We start from the raw sequence: 19737 nt of genomic DNA on the forward strand, positions 1-19737 counted from the left end.
TTTTTTTTTTGTTGCCGAGGGCGACCGCCCCCATCGCTTCCTGGCTACGCGCCTGTTTTATTATGCTCCTCGTTTGAGGTGAATCTTAAACGGAATTCCTCAAACCTTCACCAATTTTTAGTACTACTTTTTACAACAAACTTTTCTTCAGGGTGAACTTTCCCTTCTTTTAAAAAGGTATACACTTTAACACACACCCCACCCCGCTCCCATCTATTACGGACATGTATGCCCATACAATACATGAACGGAACCGTACATCGTATAGCTCCATGATGAGCCCGTTGCAGAAAGAGTTGCAATCAAACGTTACTCTAAAAATCATGCGAAACTTGATTTTCAACCAATCAACATCGCGCATTTTTGACTTGCAAATGATTTTTTGACTCTTTCTGCAACGGACCCCAGACCAGTAACATAACGAAGAAAAAAATACGAGACACGATACACAAACGCACCCTTACACACACTTACCTTTTACTATTGGCCAAATATTATATTTATATTTGTAAATTCAAGAACACCTTACCAAATGTGGATTTATTTAAAAGTTTTGTGAAGAAACAAAAGGAAATTGAGCATCACCTAGCCAAGAAAAGAAATAAACTCACTTTAAGAAGTGGCGATTTGATATATGATTTTTATTTTAGATACAGGTAGTTCCCCATTTTCCATTCTATTTGTTTTTGTATCTTAAATTGAGACTTGTACAATGCACAGAGTAATATGCTACAATTGATTATACATGTAAATTTATCTCGATGTGTATTCCCTTTAGAGTAACCTGTATCGTCCAATGTTTTATTTTGATTTATGTCACCCTTTTTATTTTTTTTATTTTTTTCCATTTATTTTTATTTCCTCTTTGTTTTGTGATTTTACTGCTTTTGAACTGTTTTGAATCATTCCAATTACCTGTAAATATTGTGATTATATGTGATTTTGAATACCAATAAAACACATAATAAAAAAAAAAAAACCCTTACACACACACCATGGACCTCTATGTCCAGCACACAAAACACACACAGGACCTGTCCAGCATGCCGCCCTATGGCTATGCCTACGGCCAGTGCAAGAAATTTGATTTCGCAATCAATCGCACATGTGTGTTGTTTGTACACAAAGCTGACGCTGAGCACGTGTGTAATTCTACCACACATCTCGAACTACACATTTGCAATGTGAACTTAATTTAAACGAAGAAGAATTTCCGATGGCGACGAAGCGCGACAGGTTTTCAAAGCTCTCTATTTTACAGAAGAGGAAAATGCTGCAACAAATGAAGAGGCCACCAGTCTACTACGAGCCGGAGTACGGCTCCAGGCCAGGCCCAGTCTGATTATCATGGTTATTGAGTCGAGTTTTGGCGATTTGACATCAGCTACGGGTTCGAAGATTGCAGCAAGCAACGACGTTGTGTTCGAGCAGATCCCGTTGGTGCAGAGAGAGGTAAGGCGCGCCTAAGGCTAAGCCTAGGCTTTATTTTTAGTTTATACTAAAAACTTTGGTCTCTGTTAAATTGGTTGTTCCGCCACCAATTACTGTTTAGTGTTGGGCCTGTGGCTGTGACAGTGTGAGTGTTGGCTCGATCCACTTACAGAGAAATTAAAAAATATATTTTTACACTTAGTTTCCATTAATTACACTAGCTATTCATCAAATCAAATTGGCTCTGAACTTCAATTCATTTTGTTTTTGTTTTTTAAATTAGGGGTCATTCTGGCAACAACTTGTTTAGGGCCCAAAATGTGTAAATGATGCCTGTGTAAAACTTGTTTAGGGGGTGTCTGGAAATACATGTAATTTGGTCACGCAGATGTACAGCAATACATTTGACTGCCCCCCCCTGGTGATATTGTTCATAGACATCAGTTTATTTAGTCTTTAAGGGTTTTTGAGTCTAGATTTGTTGAACTAGTCTATGGGCTCATAATTGCATAAAAATACCTCTCACGCTATCAGCACTTCTCGCTAGCATAGCGGGATGAGTTTTTGACTACATTTGGAACGAGTTGAATTAGAGTCCCAAGCAAGGTAAGCAACACTAGCTTTATATTGGGAGGAGAGAGCTACAGGTCACAGTGATTCAGTTCACTGTTAGACTACCAGCAGTACCAGGCATGGCACAGCTAGGTGATGCCAAGCAAATGATAATAACATTAAAAAATCAATAGATAAATCTGAAGTGAATGAACGAGAAGTCTAAATACTTGTTATTTTTGGTGTAGGGTGCATAGGGAACTCTTTCCATTTTTTATTTCAAAAGTGATATTTTAAGGAATGAAAAAAAAACTGTCATGCGAGTGATCTACACAGGATTTTTATAAACTGGGATTTTTATACCGGTGAAACAGTTTTAGGCCTAGAGGAATCTATTCTCTACTCTTTGTTCTAATTCTATGACTATGTGTGTCTTAATGAATGAAATAGATTTGTGCAATGGAAAAGTCAAGCAATCAATGTAAAATCTGATTTAAAATTAGCATATTTATCAAATAACATTCAAACAATTTTTTAAGATTATATCTGACCTTAACACCACAACTATTTTGGGGGGAAGATAATCTTGTAATGATATGAAATGGGGTCTAGAGGCATTCCCTTTGGGGAGATGAACCAAGCTGAAGATAAGCTTTACATGCTTTTCCTTTGTTTATCATAGTTAGAAAGTTACACATTACGTACAGGTTTTAATTACCTACCACATGCATGCAAAAGTGAATGCATGGTTAGAATTACATTAACTATATGCCAGGTAAATCAAGTTATCGCCTTATATTAACTGGAATGAACCTATAGCCTGAATATTTGCATACTTTTATAAACAGGTAAGCATAGTATTAAAAGAAAGAAGAAGGTTAGCCTTGGTCCTACCTAGGCTACATGTACCGGTACATTGTATGATGTAATTATTCTAATTTTCCTTTCTGAAGTCTGGATTTTTTTATCTTTTGTCAGGTGGAACTTGAAGTGTTCAGTGAAAGCAGTGTTGTTCAAAGAGAGAAAGTACATCCATGTACACTACAACATGAACCCCATGCAAGTGAAGTTGAGATTCAAGCAGGTATATTATATGTTTTGAGTAATGTTTACAAATCCATATAAAATTGCCTCCTGAAATGTGGCATCAAGGGCAAGCAAACTCAAACAAAAATCGATTTTAAAAAGACAGGGGAGGTTGATATTAGGTAATTTTAACATGTTGTAAACATTGTATTTATGGAAGCAATTTAGTTGTTGTTATATGGTCTTAAGTGAAGTTGAAGGATTTAGATGATTTCTTTTCCCCTTTAAACTTTTATTAAACAAAAGGTACTGATGCAATTATTTGCATATTATAGAGCCCTCTCTGATTTATATTCTTTATGATGTTCCACCTCTTTAAAATTCTGCTAACATTTATTGGAGGACTATCTCTAAATGAATGATGGGTGAAAGGTTTGATCTAAAAATGATTGAATTTGTTGTTTAATTTTTTGTTCTTTAAACATGCTTACAGGTGGCTACTCAACAGAAGTAGATTTCCCTTTCAAAAAGTCGGATTGTTACATTTCTGAAGTCGATATTAACTTTAATTCACCAGGTATGTCTTTGAAAACTTTTTCATGAAGATCGATACAATTACAAAGTACATTTGCATATACATGCAGTGATTGCAGTCTATAGTTTGCATGATATATGTGTATGAATTTGTATCTCATTTTTGGAGCCTGCCAATTTCCTGAAGACTCTTGTAAACATGAGTTTCTCCCATTGGTACCCACCACTAGCTTCAGGGAAAAAATTAGTTCATATTTTATCTTCGCCGGATATTTTTTGAAGAAATTGAAAATTAAAGGAAAGGTTAGAATAATAAAGTTTCCATGTGCACTGTGACCTATATAGCTGCCATCTAGGATTTTTCAAAATGGTCGCCCAAAACAGAGTTTTTTTACTATATCTCAGCTTCTGAGTAACCTAGAATCATGATTTTGACACCAAATCCATCTATTATGAGGTCAAGAAATCTATTGATATAGAAATAATCAACTTAATTCAAGAAAGAAAATCATTTTCATGATATTTTCTGCCTTTTCTATGTAGCTGCATGAGGTTCACAAACTTCAACAAAGAATTTTGACTAGAAAATTACTTAAAATTGGTAATTTATTCAAAATTTATTCATTATCACCAAGAAATGCTTTATTAGTTGGTCAACTTTTTATTTTTTTCCTACATCTGGTGGAGCTACGTGAGAGTCACCAAACTTCCACACAGAATTTTAAAATGTTGACTAGAAAATAATGCTAGTTTATGTGATATTTATGCAAAATTTAATAATAAATCACAAAAAACACTTATTTCTCCTTCATTTGTCAATTTCAATTTTGTTTGCTTTATATGATAGCTCTAGGTGGGGGATGCAAAATTAGAAACTCATTAAATATGCTACATGTTTTTCATGCATGTTTTTCAAAACTCAAGAAACCGAATTTGAATTTTTTTTGTTCCATCTGAGAGCTACATGGGGTTCACCAAGGTTTTACACAGAATTCAAAAATTTTGACTAAAAAATTATTTATGCTTTATTTACAATTTTTTTTTCACAAATCACAAAAAATGTTTTTTTCATTTATTCATCAATTTCAATTCTGTTTCCTCAATTTATGTTGCCAATACAGTGACGTACCTAGGATTTTCCACAGGGGGGGGGGCAAGACCGTCCGCCAAAAAATTTGACAAGCAAAAAAAAGGTCTTCAATTACAAATAAAGGATTTCGTACCAGAAAAAAATTGACAGGCAAAAAAAAGAGATCTTCAAGCTCATCAGGGGGGCAAGGATACGTCCTTTGCATGGGTTGTGGCTTGTAGGTACATGTATGCTAGTGCACCAATATAATTCGCTACATTGTCAACTGGGCTGAAGTTAAAAATTGCGTTAAATTTCTTTGCGAGTTGGCGGATGAGCTCCACATCATTGATGTGCTAGTATTGTATTAATTTACCTTTTTAAAGTCAATGATTAAGCCCACCAGTTGCTGAAGTAACCTTATTTTATGATTTGGCCTGATAACTTGTAATACAACTACTACTACTACTAGCATCATTAGTGTATGAAAAGTAGGAATGGAAATATTTCAAAAAAAAAATAAGGGAATAGTCTTGTGTATCATTTGACAGAAACCCAGATTCATTAAGTTGTGTATGTGGTATTAATGACCATGTGCCATCCATTGACCACCCATTAACAAAATAGATGTATCAAATAAACCCATATTGATGTTCTGAAAGTATTATTTAGACAGATATTTGTCTCTAAATTATTTTGGAATTTGTTCTTCCTGAAATGCAAAACAAGAGTATTTTCCTAATTTTGTATTCAAGGAAATTTAAAACTTGATAAAACCTTTCATTGATACTTCTCTGCAATCAAGACAGGAAGTGCCTAATTACTGTGTCAAAGTTGCTCTAAGCTGATTTGAATGAGTTCTAATCCTCTTTTTGTCACCTTGTACAATAGTGTGAGGGTAAGTGTGCCTCAATAGACTCCCAAATTTAATCCCTCTTTTGTCAAAAGTAAACATCTGTGGGAGTCAAAGTTCTTCTCTTGTTAAGAGGTTGAAAACATCCAATACTCATGAATCATATATTCAGATTCAGATTCATTTATTATTGATCCATGATAATTGGCTCCACTTTATATGTTTGTCATTTTGCCTCCGAAGAAGATTCTGCTAGGATCGAAAGTTTAGGCCCCTTTTGACTCTCCATGATAAAATACATAGAAATTTGGCCTCCACTGGCTGTACATACAAATGATATAAATTATACAAACACAAATGATAAAGTGGGCGAATATATTGAAAAAAATACACATAAACAATTCAAACATATATTGCAATACGACATAGAAGGGAGATGTCAAATATATATATATATATCATTATGAAGCTAAGTTCATAATAAATGAAGTTAATAATAAATAATAATAAAGGAATTGAATTGAAAAAATAATAAATGAATTGAATTGAATGGAAAAAATTGAATTAAGTTTCCCCTATTTCTGTTGGCATATTCAACTGAAAATTTATTTCTGGTGATTTTTGTGGGGTTTGTACTTTGTAGCAATGTCAAAATTGATATTTCCCCAAATATTACCATTTCACTAAGCTACATAAATTTAAATTGAGTTTAAGGATATTACTTAATTTCATACACTTATTTGTATGATTAATTCTTAGAAAATATTTGGTTATATTTCTCCATTTTATACCACCTTCCAGAATTCCAGGGGTGCTGCCTGTGGAGAATAATAAATGAATCACTCCAAGGCAAATCTAGCACCTCTGCTTCCCAGGGCCATGGCATCATAATGCTTTTTTTGTTCAGTAGAAAAATGCTCTTTGAGAGGTTTGAAGGCATGGGGGTTAAGACAGGCGCGTAGCCAGGGGGGGGGCGGTGGGGGCGGTCGCCCCCCCCAAAACGTCCCCAAAAAGAAAAAAAGAAGGGAAAAAAGAGAGGAGAAAAGAAAAAGGGAAGGGAGGAAAGGGAAGAAAGGTAGCTTTGTGTTTTTTTTTTTCTTTTTATTCTTTTTTTTCTTAAAAGAGAAACTCCATCACTCTTGCTTTAAATTTATATATGAATTTTTCTTCCGCGCTGCGCGCGGTTAAATGACAATATTGCAATTCTCCATTGTTTCCCCACCCGTTCTCTAACCCTGTTTTTCCACCTCAGGTATATGTGTTTCTTACCGGTTAAAGTTCAAATGTATCCATTATAGGGCATGGAATTAGAGTAAGGCTACGCCAAAGTATATGAAGTTATCTTTTTTTTAATTGATCGTGCAACTTCTGGTCGGGTCGGCTCCGGGCGGGTAAAATTTTATATCAATTTCTTCCGCAACCTCCATAAAGTCAACTTCTCCTGCTTTTCAGCTCATTACCAAACAACCATAATTCTGGGGCAAACAGGTTCCTAAAATTCGCGTCGTATTAAATAAAGAAGTACAATATTTTTTTTATCAAATTCTATTAAACTTCATGTCATTTCCCTTCACATTCATCTCCTGCCCTGTTTTGCGCCCTCAGTTTGAAATTTTGAATGACACTTAAGTTTCTTTATTATTCAAAATGAAGCACTTCAGGATGATAAGTCAAAGAAATTAGGAATCCTCTTTTTTTTTAATTCAATTTCAATAAATCACAGAAGTTTCAACTTTTTGCGCACTATTTCCTGATAAAGAAGTTCAATAATCTTAGAAAATCATTTTAATTAGAGCCGATGGTGGTATTAGACGTATCTGCATTGTTTTGATGAAACGTCCGCCCTTTGAAATTTCAGAGTTTCATTGCTCTGCGCGGGACTGAATATCTTTCTCCCGGAATATATACACTTCTCCTCTATTTTGCAAGTTAAAGATATGCACTGTCGCTAAATTGTTTGTAATCAAATCTGATCTTTCCAAGGGAAGTATTCAATATATCTTTGAGAAGACCCTTTAGTCGTGACCTCTTTCATGGCAAAAAAATGATAAAACGCTTTAGCTTCCGCGCTGAAATAGGCACTAGAGACAAGAGAGACGGCTCCTTTTCATTTTAATTTATGAAACACCAAAAGCTTCGCGCTTCGCGCGGGAGGGGGAAACTCCCCCTCCCTGCACCCACCCCCTAGGGAGCGCGCTTCGCGCGCTCTGTAAGTGTTGGCACGCTTCGCGTGCATTTACCGCCCCCTCCAAAATGAAATCCTGGCTACGCGGTTGGGTTAAGATCAGTGCAAATACAAATGATATCTATCCTTAAATTGTTTAAGGCAGGTTTTTAGAATGCTTAGTTAATAGGTTACCAAAACCTAGTTGATATCATAGGGATCTCTGAATGAATGATTAAGCCTACTAAACCATACAGTAGATCTGAAGCTTTAGGCAATAATTTTGTTAGACTTCTTTCAACAGTTCTGTGATCTACTGAAGTATTAATAAGTGATTTTAATTTGTATTTTATCTATTCAAGATCAACCCTGAGGAAGAAAACGTCAGATGGTATGTTTTGCTGACATAGAGACAGAGTCTGACTCCTCTCATTGCTCTGAAGCTGTATCATGTACGTGTAGAAGGAACTTCAGCAAAAGTAAGCTATTTTTAAGTTAAAATTTCACATAATGATCATTTTATGTTACATTTTGCCCTTTTTTTTACCTGTACAAACCACAATGTAACTTGTAAGGTAATGACGATAACAGCAGGGCCCGCAGGGAGATCAGGTTTTGGAACTGCATGAGAGGCTACCCTACATGTAGTTATTAAATGAGCTACTATGGGCTAAGGAACGAATGAGAGCATTTGTCGTTTGATAAATCAATTGGAATCTTAATTTGTAACTGTCAATCTAGATTTAACCGTATGTTAGACTGACAAGAGTAATCTTGATTTGGTAGTCATTGCATTTTCATATTTCTGTTGTCACAACACTTGGGAAATTGATTTTAAACTATGTCCATGTCACAATATCACAATTTAAGGTCATTTCAGGTTAACTCGCATTTAACGGGGGGGGGGGGGACTTGGAGGGTGTCCCCAACAAATTGTTATCACTATGCAGAGCTTTGCGTAATTTTTTTACTGCGCTGCTCCCTGACTTTTTCTTTTAAATATTGCACATCTTTTGTGATGCCTGGGTATGCGGTTGAGAAATAACACAACATTTTGAAAGCACATGTAAGACCTTCAATTGCTTCAAAATATTCTGTATACAATGCAATCTCTGTTTCTCAACCAAAAATCATAAATGTATGCACATTTTTCTTTTGTTAATGTTTTCTGCTATTATTGATTGTGAAAGGGTCAGGGTTGGCTAATTTAAATCACTTTGATTTAAATCATGATTTAAATCACTTCCATTGAAACGTGTACAAATGATTGACAATTTTTTTATTTGTGGCTATTTTCTTTTTACCGGTAATCAAAATTGAAAGATTTTATCAACTTCATATCATCAAGACATGAATAAATCCTTCATATCTACTCTCCAAACAATTGAAATCATGTCATTAAAATCAGGATAATATTGCATTATAGCCTATAAAGTGATGAACACTCGCCCCCTACTCCACTTGCACTATGATTTAAAAAAAAATCATTGATTTTAAATAACTTACATTGAAACATGTACAGATGATTGACATGTGGCAGTAATATTTTTTACTCAAATTAGAAAGATTTTATCAACGTTATATCATCAAAACAAAATCCTTCATATCTACTCAAAACAATTGAAATCATATGTTTAAGACTGGTTGATCATGCAATATAGCCTATATTGGTTAAAGGACAAGTCCACCCCAACAAAAACTTGATTTGAATAAAAAGAGAAAAATTGAACAAGCATAACACTGAAAATTTCATCAAAATTGGATGTAAAATAAGAAAGTTATGGCATTTTAAAGTTTCGCTTCATTTCACAAAAACCTGCACATCTCGGTCGGTATGCAAATGAGGAACTGATGACGTCACTCACTATTTCTTTTGTATTTTATTATATGAATATGAAATATTTTAATTTTCTTGTCATTGTCATGTGAAATGAAGTTTCATTCCTCCCTGAACATGTGGAATTCCGTTATTTTAACATTTTGTGCTTCAGGCAAGGAGGTCCTTATCGTTAAATTCGTACAAATCGAAATATTGTATAATTCAAACAATAAAAAACAAAAGAAATAGTGAGTGAGTGACATCATCGACTCTCTCATTTTGATGTAACTGGCTCGTTCATATAACTATTTTCTTAAAAATAAGCGAAACTTTGAAATGTCATAACTTTCTTATTTTACATCCGATTTTGATGAAATTTTCAGCATAGTGCTTGTCTGATATTTCTCTATTGATTCAAATCAACATTTTTCTGAGGTGGACTTGACCTTTAACACTTGATACGCAGCTGTACACCCACAGCAATAATGGTACTCCAGAACAAAATAAAATAAAAAAAAAGGAATTCAAAATAGTAAAAACTTAATGTATACTATCCTGCCTGAATAGCCAAGGCCTGTTCAGACTTTCTGTACAATTGTGCTCATTCAGCAGGTACACTGAGAAAGGTTCAATAATGCACAGAAAATGCTCCTGCCAATCTTCAAAATCATGGCAACAACCATATAGATCTATTGCCCTTTGCCACAAATGAGCATTTACTTTTATACATTTCTCATTGAATGTGTTGAATTGAGTGCAATTATACACAAAATCTGCATTGTCCTTGGTTTTTGTCTCACCTGCATAGCAGAGTGAGACTATAGGCGCCGCTTTTCCGACTGCGGCGGCGTCAACATCAAATCTTAACCTGAGGTTAAGTTTTTGAAATGACATCATAACTTAGAAAGTATATGGACCTAGTTCATGAAACTTGGCCATAAGGTCAATCAAGTATTACTGAACATCCTATTAGAGTTTCATGTCACCTGACCAAGGTCAAAGGTCATTTAGGGTCAATGAACTTAGACCATGATGGGGGAATCAACATCAAAATCTTAACCTGAGGTTAAGTTTTTGAAATGTCATCATAACTTAGAAAATATATGGACCTAGTTCATGAAACTTGGACATAAGGTGGATAAAGTATTACTGAACATCCTGGTACATTCATGCCCTGATGTTTTTGATGATTTTACAGAGCGAAATGCAGCCTGTCTGGAATTAGCGGCAATACTGAGAATGAAATGCTGCAGAAGTTATTGTCTTCATAAGATATAAAGAATAGATGCAAGGCCCGCAGAGGATTTCAGAACAAGACTCTAGCAGATCAGAGGCTATGGATTTTGCAGTACCTTATTGAACATCACAACTTTGTAAACATGGATGGAGACTCATCCTTGGGATTACTATGACCCGCTTATGGAAGATGGAGTCAGGGTTAGCAGGTAAATGTTTCAAGAGGTATCCTTAAAAGGTCAAGTCCATCTCAGAAAAATGTTGATTTGAATCAATAGAGAAAAATCAGACAAACACAATGCTGAAAATTTCATCAAAATCGGATGTAAAAGAAGAAAGTTATGACATTTTAAAGTTTCGCTTTTTTTCAACAAAATAGTTATATGAACGAGACAGTTACATCCAAATGAGAGAGTCGATGATGTCACTCACTCACTATTTCTTTTGTTTTTTATTGTTTGAATTATACAATATTTCAATTTTTACGAATTTGACAATTAGGACCTCCTTGCCTGAAGCACAAAATGTTAAAATAATGGAATTCCACGTGTTCAGGGAGGAATGAAACTTCATTTCACATGACAATGATGAGAAAATCAAAATATTTCATTTTTCATATAATAAAATACAAAAGAAATAGTGAGTGATGTCATCAGTTCCCTCATTTGCATACTGACCGAGATGTGCATATAACTGTTTTGTGAAATGAAGCGAAACTTTAAAGTGTCATTGCTTTCTTATTTTACATCCGATTTTGATGAAATTTTCAGTGTTTGCTTGTGGATTTTCTCTTTTTATTCAAATCAAGTTTTTATTGGGGTGGACTTGTCCTTTAACATGACTAGTACCATTCTTGTAAAATTAAATCATCATACGTAGTTTAAACTTTCTTTTTTTTTCACTTAATTTATTCATAAGGGATTATAGTTTTACATGTTGTCTCTTAGGATCTGGTTCTGCTATTATCATTGGTGCAGGAGCTAAACCCAGCAAGCTTATAGAGGACAATTTTTTGGTTCACTTGATAGTCACAGATGTCTTTTTTCCAAACATTACAATTATTCACGCACAAATTCAATGTGAAAAATGGGTCTCTGTGCTCATTTAGGAGATGGGGAAGGGGAGTCTGCTTGTTTTAATCTCAAACAAGTCCTTAACTTATTGTTATATGTGCATGCTGGAAAGAAAGATACATGTACATGTAATGAAGAGGAGTGCTGATATGATAAGACAACTGCAGGAGGCTTGATTGTGGGGATACAGAAAGTCAAAATCCTCCTTACAATGAAAGGTGCATTAATATCAATTTTTTCGACAAATACTGGTCTAAAAAATGGACTTTAAAGCATTAAAATTGGACATATATAAGACCTTGGATATCAAAATTTAGTACACCCAACATTTCACCACCAGAAATGTGGTCACCTATTTCTTAACTCAGTCTTTCCATTGCTTGGCTTGGAATTTGGAATGTAGATAATTCACCCAAATAGAATTTCAAAAGTTAAAAATGACCAAGTACATGTACAGGTGTTACCAAGTTCAATTACGTGGAGGCAGGATATGATTGAAGGATCAAAGGTAATCAGAATTAATTGATTACATTTTAAAGTGATCACAATTTTAAAGCGATAGTGATTGTTGTACATGTGACCAGTGTAAATTTAGCTCAGGAAATAATACGATTATGTTTCTATTGATAATAATATTGTAGAAGATACATATTTATAGTTTCCTTTGCTTTAAATGTACCACCTCGGTATTCATTTAACCTTCAGAAGGATTGGTGACATCTCGTCCATCAAATCACCATCGTAAAGGACTTTGTTCTTTGTCTGTGATGATGTCAATGGTGTGGCTTAGTGAATTTGTCGATAAGTTTGGAGAGAAACTGCCAACCAACAACAAAATCCATCTTCTTCATGCCTTATACATGGAAATGTGTATCGGATTATGAAGGAGGAAGTGGAAGAGCATGGAGGTTCTGTTTGTAGTCAGCAATACTTCTTCCGCAAATGGAGAATGGATATGTCTCATGTTACCATTCCAAAGGTAGGTGATTCTCGTGAGTATTTGCACTGTATATTTACTAATATTAACTATTATACCTTTAACCATAAATAACTGGGCTATTTCGATACCTAAGAAGACTGGGGTGGGGCTGATTCAGCCACTCCCCCCATATGATCTTGGCCATTGATCGCAATGAAAATCTGCACTCACATTACACATGGCATAATCTAAAAAATGGTAAAATCTAATTTTCAAAAATATTACATTGCTAATAAATACTGCCAATTTATTATGCTAATTTATGCATAAAATAAAAACCTTTCTTCTAACTATCTAAATAAGGCCCTTAAATTTTGCTAAAAATTATTGAATATCGCAATTATTATTTTTGTATATATCATTTCCAGAATTCTGATTGATTTCTTTGTTTTTTATTGATTTTTGATGGAAATCTTTATTACACTGACCATAGACAACATGATATTTATTATGTTTAATCAGTGAAAGGAAAGTTGGTAATACATTTTTATAAATTTGGGCTAAAAACACTATTTACATTGGATTTGAACAAAAATTCATGTTTTGGGGTTTGTATGCACTTACAAAATATTGGGTAATTTTGGAACCATGTATTCAGGGGTTGCAAGTTTATTCTCAAAAGTTGTGTGAGACTTTAAAATAAAAATTTAGTCAATGGCGCAGTCAGAAAATTTCGCATGGCAGATATATCAAAAAAAAATGTTGAGGGGAAATCTGAATCATAGGGTTAATCATAAAACCAGAGATTTTGCATTTTATTGAAAAATTTGAAATAACTTCCTATTTCTATCAGATTTCATAAAGCTATTTTGAGACCGAGTAGATTTGATATACTTGACTATGTATTCCCCAACATAAACACAGGTCTTTAGGTGATCTACAATAATAGAGCATACTTTGCTGGCTTTAGCAGTGCAGCTGCTACAATGGTATAGCACCCAACTACGATGATGTTAACTACTGTTCCTCGAAAAACTAAGAAAATATACATTGTGTAATTTTTCTCTTTATTTGTTCATTCCAGGTGAACCGGTTTTTGAAATGCGACATATGCACCAAACTGAAATCTTGCCTAGAGAAGACAACTGGCAGAGAAGAGAGACAAACTTTACTGCAAGAAAGAGAGTCACACCTTTTCCAGCAAAAGTAAGTTTCAATGAAATATTTAAGAGTGTATATGTACATGTATTTAGATTTAATCATCACAGTCTTCCAGGATAAGTATCATTTATATGTCATGGATGTCAGCCCGGAAGACTAGCCTCCACAATTATCAATCTTTATTCACTTGCCATCTTTCTTCCCTCTTCTTTTGTGTAATGTGGTATTTTCAAAGTATATGCAGAGATACAATGTTGAGGCAATTTAAATTCACATTTCAGTGGTACGCAAAAGTTGCAGGGATGAGAACATTCAACACCATATGTAATCCTGGATGTCCATCATGTAATCTAACAGAATGTATTCTAGAATTTGCAATTCCTATTTCTATCAGAAATTTCATGAAGCTTTTTTGTTTTAATAAGTAGAGAATGATTATCTTTTCTAATTTTGAAAACAAATACAGTTTGGAAGCAACATTGCATAGAGAACCATGTGATCTATGTATCAGTATTGTGCAGGTTAAACGGAAAAAAGTCATACAGTCACAGCGAAAGCAACTTTCCTTTCTTTCCAGTCATTGTTGTAGCTAGAAAATTGGTACTGTAAACAGCAAAGGATATATTAACAGGCAAAGAGTAATGAGCTAAAAATTGATATTAAATTTTTTTCTGATGTCTTTTTTTAATTTATTATGTAAAATCTTTGTTTTTTTCAACTTTTTGTTTTGCATCTTCGATGGACATCATCTGCAATTTATTCAGAATATAGAGAAAATATTATCACTTACTTTTACTGGTAATCAGAAAATGTAGAAATGGTGATATATTTATTAATTTGGCATTACATCACAATTTGCATTGGATCTGTAGAGGAAATCTTGTTTTGGAGCAGTTTTGGGCCTGATGCACACTTTACAAATGTTGTGCGCTGACTAAGGGGTTGCAAATTTGGTTTCAAAAGTTTAGCGAGACTTGAAAAAAAACTTTCTTAGAATGAGTCAGCACCAGCTTTTCATGTTACAGATATAATGTAAAGTTGTCTGGGAAAGCCCCCCCCCCCTTTAGGATTAAGTTTTTGCATTTTCAATACAAAAAAAAGTGTACATTTTTATTCCATGAATTATAGAAAAACAAATAGTTATCAAGTATCACTGAAAATATGACATATGAATTTCAGGACAATATTTTTCTCAATATTGGGCCGCTATTCTTTGACAATGTTCCATTTAATTATGTTTATTATCTTAACCCTATTTCGCCTGGGCTAATTTAGAATAGCATAGCCCGGGGAGACAGACCTGTTTTTGCTTTCCCCCTTCAAACCTCGGATGTTCATTCCGCTTGATTGCGACAAAAATTTGCATGCACACACGCAAGAAGTAATCTCCACAATTCGATTGTCATTTGTACTAAACTTAATTCAAATTTATGTTTAATCAATTAAATATGTTACCGTAATTAATACATTTAATCATAAGTTGGCTGTGAATCTTTAAAAATACCCACGAAACTGCTAAATTTTGATCTGGGCAGTCTAGACAGGATTATTATGAAATGGTTTAAAAATGGAAATTTTTAAAACTACTGTTTTTCATTGTTTTTCATTGGAAATCATCTGCAATTTTTTTCAGTCATAACTAACATGAATTCTATTGCTTTTTATCAGTAAAAATAAAAATCGTGATACATTTATTAATGTTAGCTGCATGCAGAATTTGCATTTGATTTGTACATGAAATCACATTTTTAAGCAAATTTTGTTCTTACATACACTTAATGTTTACGTAACATCGTAATTTTGTCTTAAAAGTTGCATGAGGCTTATTAAAGGAAATGAGTCATGAAACATCGCAGCACAATATTTTCTAGTAACATATTTATCATGAAAGATGTTGAGAGGGCAAAAACAGCCCCCCTCCACCCCCCCCCCCCCCCCCCCCCGGCTGGATAGGGTTAAGCTCTGAACAGATATTTAATTTATCATTTCGCAGAACAATGTGTATCCCGGGAAAGTGTTTTAAAATAATCTGCCTTAATTTTACTTGTTATATTCTTTTTCTTATCATTTTCAATGCAGGTAAAGGTAGGATTTTTAATGAAGGGCCACACACACGAGGACATTGACCAGCTATTCACCCGGGTTTCAACATGCATAACACGGCAAAACATACCAACGCTTTCATCTCTGCTTTGATCCAACTTCGGAGTTCTCAAATAATGAACAACAACCTATTCAAGCGGTAAGTAAATGTGTAAAAGTAGCCAAATTAATCCTGCCAGTACCCACTTTCCTTAATTTGGGTTGATTGCAGCATAATGTGGTTCAATTTCTTGCTGAAGAAAGTTAACCCATAGCTGGGATTCCAAACACTCAGAATTAATCACTTGTATCCCATAATATGTTCATGTGCACTATACCACTGTTAACTTGTATTGCCTTTGTAATAAATATTTAGACTTTTCTCATTGTAATATTTCAGGTCCATCTAGGTACTAAGCAGAAAAGGCCTCAACATCCATTATTAAAACTGGGAGATACGGTTGCAGTCTACTTAGAAGAGTTCAGTAATGAGTGGCCACGAGTGAGCAAAGTGTTAGAAATGACTGGAGACAGTGTGAAGCTGCATTAGTACTCAGGATCAGAAACGTCCACGTGGATATCGCCTACCACATCGGTTAGAGGACAGAAGGGTCAGCCGTACACGGGGGAAGTCTCTCTTCAAGAAGTCATTTCTTTCCCCTACAGTCTCACTAAAACAAACAAATTACCATAGGATATCCAGCGTCACGTGAAGAATACTTTGCATGTTAGGTCTGTATGAACATACACTGTATTCATACCAATTTGGAATGAGTTTGTTTTGTTTGTCCAGGACTCAAAAGCTGTATGTCTATATGGAAGCCACTTGAATTATGTATTTTTGTGATATTACAATGTACCTATATTTTTCCACATTGGATATGGTGATAATTTCCAGGGTTTATCTTCACATGAGTTTGATCACCTACATGTATCTACATTTAGAAGAGATAAATGCACAATGATTGATAGAGAGTTGGTACCTGAAGTAGGTAATGATTTAACCCTAAATAGACTGGGCTATTTCTACGCCTAAGAAGACGGGGGGGGGGGGGGGCTGATTCAGCCCCCCTTATGATCTCGGCGGTCGATCGCGCGATCGGGACGAAAATTGGCACACGCGTTACCCATGGCATTATCTACAAAACTATAACATCAAATTCTGCCAAAAAACTCATGTCTCATTAATTATGCTAATTTATGCGTAAAATCATAAGTTTGCTCTAATTAATAAAATAATGCCCCTGAAATCCAAATTTTTGTTTTACATACTCGAGATAGGCATCTGATCAAATTTATTTTAAAAAAATTTCAACATCACATTTATTTTCTTATGTATTCTATTGTTTTCTAAATTTCTTATGTATTTCTTTGTTTTTCGACTTTTTGTTTTTTATTGTTTTTTCAATGGAAATTTTCGGGGATGTTATTTTGACCATAAAAAAGATGAAATTGATTTATTTTAAGCAGTAAAAGGAAAAATAATGATATATTTATGAATTTGGCTTAAAACACTATTTGCATTGGATTTGTACACAAATTCACGTTTTTTGAGTAATTTTGGGTCTGCATGCACTTACGAAATGTTGCATAATTTCGGAACCGTATACGTGGGGGTCACAATTTTGGTCTCAAAAGTTGCGCGAAACTTGAAAGTAAAAAGTCAGTGAGCCACGCGGTCAAAAAATTTTGTGCTGCGGATTTATCGTGAAAAATGTCGAGGGAGGGGGGCGGAATCAGCCCCCCCGTCTTTTTAGGGTTAAGTTCCACTGCCAATGGAAAGTTTACCCTCCCAGTGCTCAAGAGGTAAGCTCCTTACCATGGAACTCATTATGCAGCATTTGCGTATACTGAACAGGCACAAATAACAATTTTCTGTTATGGCACATGTCAGTTATATCTCAAACAAAAATTTAAAGTCAAGACTATGTGAGAAAGAAATTATACATCAACTGGAACCATCTGAAATAGCAGAGCAAGACTATAGGCACCGCTTTTCCGACAGCGGCGGCGTCAACATTGAAATCTTAACCAAGGTTAAGTTTTTGAAATGTCATCATAACTTAGAAAGTATATGGGCCTAGTTTATGAAACTTGGACATAAGGGTAATCAAATATGACTGAACATCCTGCTTGAGTTTCAGGTCACATGACCAAAGTCAAAGGTCATTAAAGGTCAAGTCCACCTCAGAAAAATGTTGACTTGAATCAATAGAGAAAAATCAGACAAGCACAATGCTGAAAATTTCATCAAAATCGGATGTATAATAAGAAAGTTATGACATTTCAAAATTTCGCTTATTTTTAACAAAATAGTTATATGTACGAGCTAGTTCTCTCCAAATGAGAGAGTCGATTATGTCACTCACTATTTCTTTTGTTTTTATTGTTTGAATTATACAATATTTCAATTTTTACAAATTTGACGATTAGGACCTCCTTGCCTGAGGCACAAAATGTTGAAATAATGGAATTCCACGTGTTCAGGGATTAATGAAACCTTATTTCACATGACGATGACGAGAAATAAAAATATTTCATATACCCGGTAATAAAATACAAAAGAAATAGTGAGTGATGTCATCAGTTCCTCATTTGCATACCGACCGAGATGTGCATATAACTGTTTTGTGAAATGAAGCGAAACCTTAAAATGCCATAATTTTCTTATTTTACATCCGATTTTGATGAAGTTTTCAGTGTTTTGCTTGTTGAATTTTTCTCTTTTTATTCAAATCAAGTTTTTGTTGGGTGGACTTGTCCTTTAACCCTATCTAGGCCGGGGGGAGGGGGCCCTCGGAGGCCCCCCCCTCGACGAGTCGCGCGATATTTTCACCGCACAAAAGTGTTTGACAGTGCTGCTCGCTGACTTTTTACTTTTAAGTCTTGCGCAACTTTTGAGACCAATTTTGCGTCATCCGGGTTCACGGTTCTGAAATTACGCAACGTTATGTAAGTGCCTGTCAGACCAAAAATTGCTCAAAAACATGATTTCGTGTACAAAGTTAATGTATATTGTGTTTTCAACCAAAAATCATAAATGTAAGATTAATTTTAGTTTTGCTGGCCTAAATGTAAGTATTTTATGCTGTTTATGATCTTAGAAGAGTCCCCAATGAATTTCTTTGAAAAAAACAATGAAAAACAAAGGGTCCAAAAAACAAAGAAATGCATAAGAAATTGCAAAAAACATAATACATAAGAAATTGATCTAATATCAAATTCTTTTCATGTACATTTGCTAAGAACATCACAAAGAGTTTCTATGCCAAAAATTAGAACATTTGGAGATTTATTCATGGAGTTCGAGGAAAAAGTATGATTTCGCATACTAATTACGCATAAATTAGCATGATTACGTAATAACAATCACATGAAATAAATTGCTATACAATTTTGTAGATTATATCCTAGACAACCTGCGTGCGGTCGACGGCCGAGATCTCAAGGGGGGGCCTGGGAGGCCCCCCCCCCTGGCCATATGAACTCCCAAAATACCCCAGCCTAGATAGGGTTAAAGAGAAATTCCAGTAGTTGCAGTAAACACTGATTTCATGAGAAAGTCTGTAAAACAAGGCTTAATTGTCAGTATATCATCGAGGATCTAGATCTGGTACAGTTACATTAACTGAACTTTGTGAAATCTTGAAATCTATGCTGAAAAATGTTCCCACCGAAGATCCCCAACACAGATAAGCCCACGTGGGACAATGTATAATTATTGCTTAGGGCGTCGGGCCCGACGCCCTACCCGATTCCTGTGCTTATTTGCTGATTTCTCAGCAATTACACAATTTCTTCCAGAATTCTTTGGCACA

The 19737-nt window shown here is 34.8% G+C and overlaps 1 protein-coding gene across 7 annotated transcripts; it reads left to right on the top strand.

Annotated features, from left to right (window-relative positions):
- The first annotated feature begins 1030 nt into the window (after positions 1-1030).
- LOC121409609 lies at positions 1031-16970 on the top strand. Of its 7 annotated transcripts, none has more exons than XR_005969248.1 (8): positions 1033-1452; positions 2962-3067; positions 3503-3586; positions 7992-8108; positions 10647-10893; positions 12466-12736; positions 13761-13882; positions 16320-16970. XR_005969248.1 is itself a non-coding variant. In XM_041601613.1 (4 exons), the coding sequence occupies exons 1-4, from the start codon at positions 1348-1350 to the stop codon at positions 8000-8002; spliced, it is 306 nt and encodes a 101-aa protein (XP_041457547.1). In that variant the 5' UTR covers positions 1033-1347; the 3' UTR covers positions 8003-8094. The 7 variants fall into 7 exon arrangements, 2 of the variants coding, with proteins under 2 accessions (XP_041457487.1, XP_041457547.1); XR_005969217.1 differs by having other exon boundaries at positions 1034-1452; positions 12463-12749; XR_005969244.1 differs by lacking the exon at positions 16320-16970 and adding an exon at positions 15917-15995 and having other exon boundaries at positions 1034-1452; positions 12463-12736.
- The last annotated feature ends 2767 nt before the right edge of the window (positions 16971-19737 follow it).

Source organism: Lytechinus variegatus, chromosome 1 (genome assembly GCF_018143015.1).
Source record: "Lytechinus variegatus isolate NC3 chromosome 1, Lvar_3.0, whole genome shotgun sequence".
In the NCBI taxonomy this organism is placed as follows: Eukaryota; Metazoa; Echinodermata; class Echinoidea; order Temnopleuroida; family Toxopneustidae; genus Lytechinus; species Lytechinus variegatus.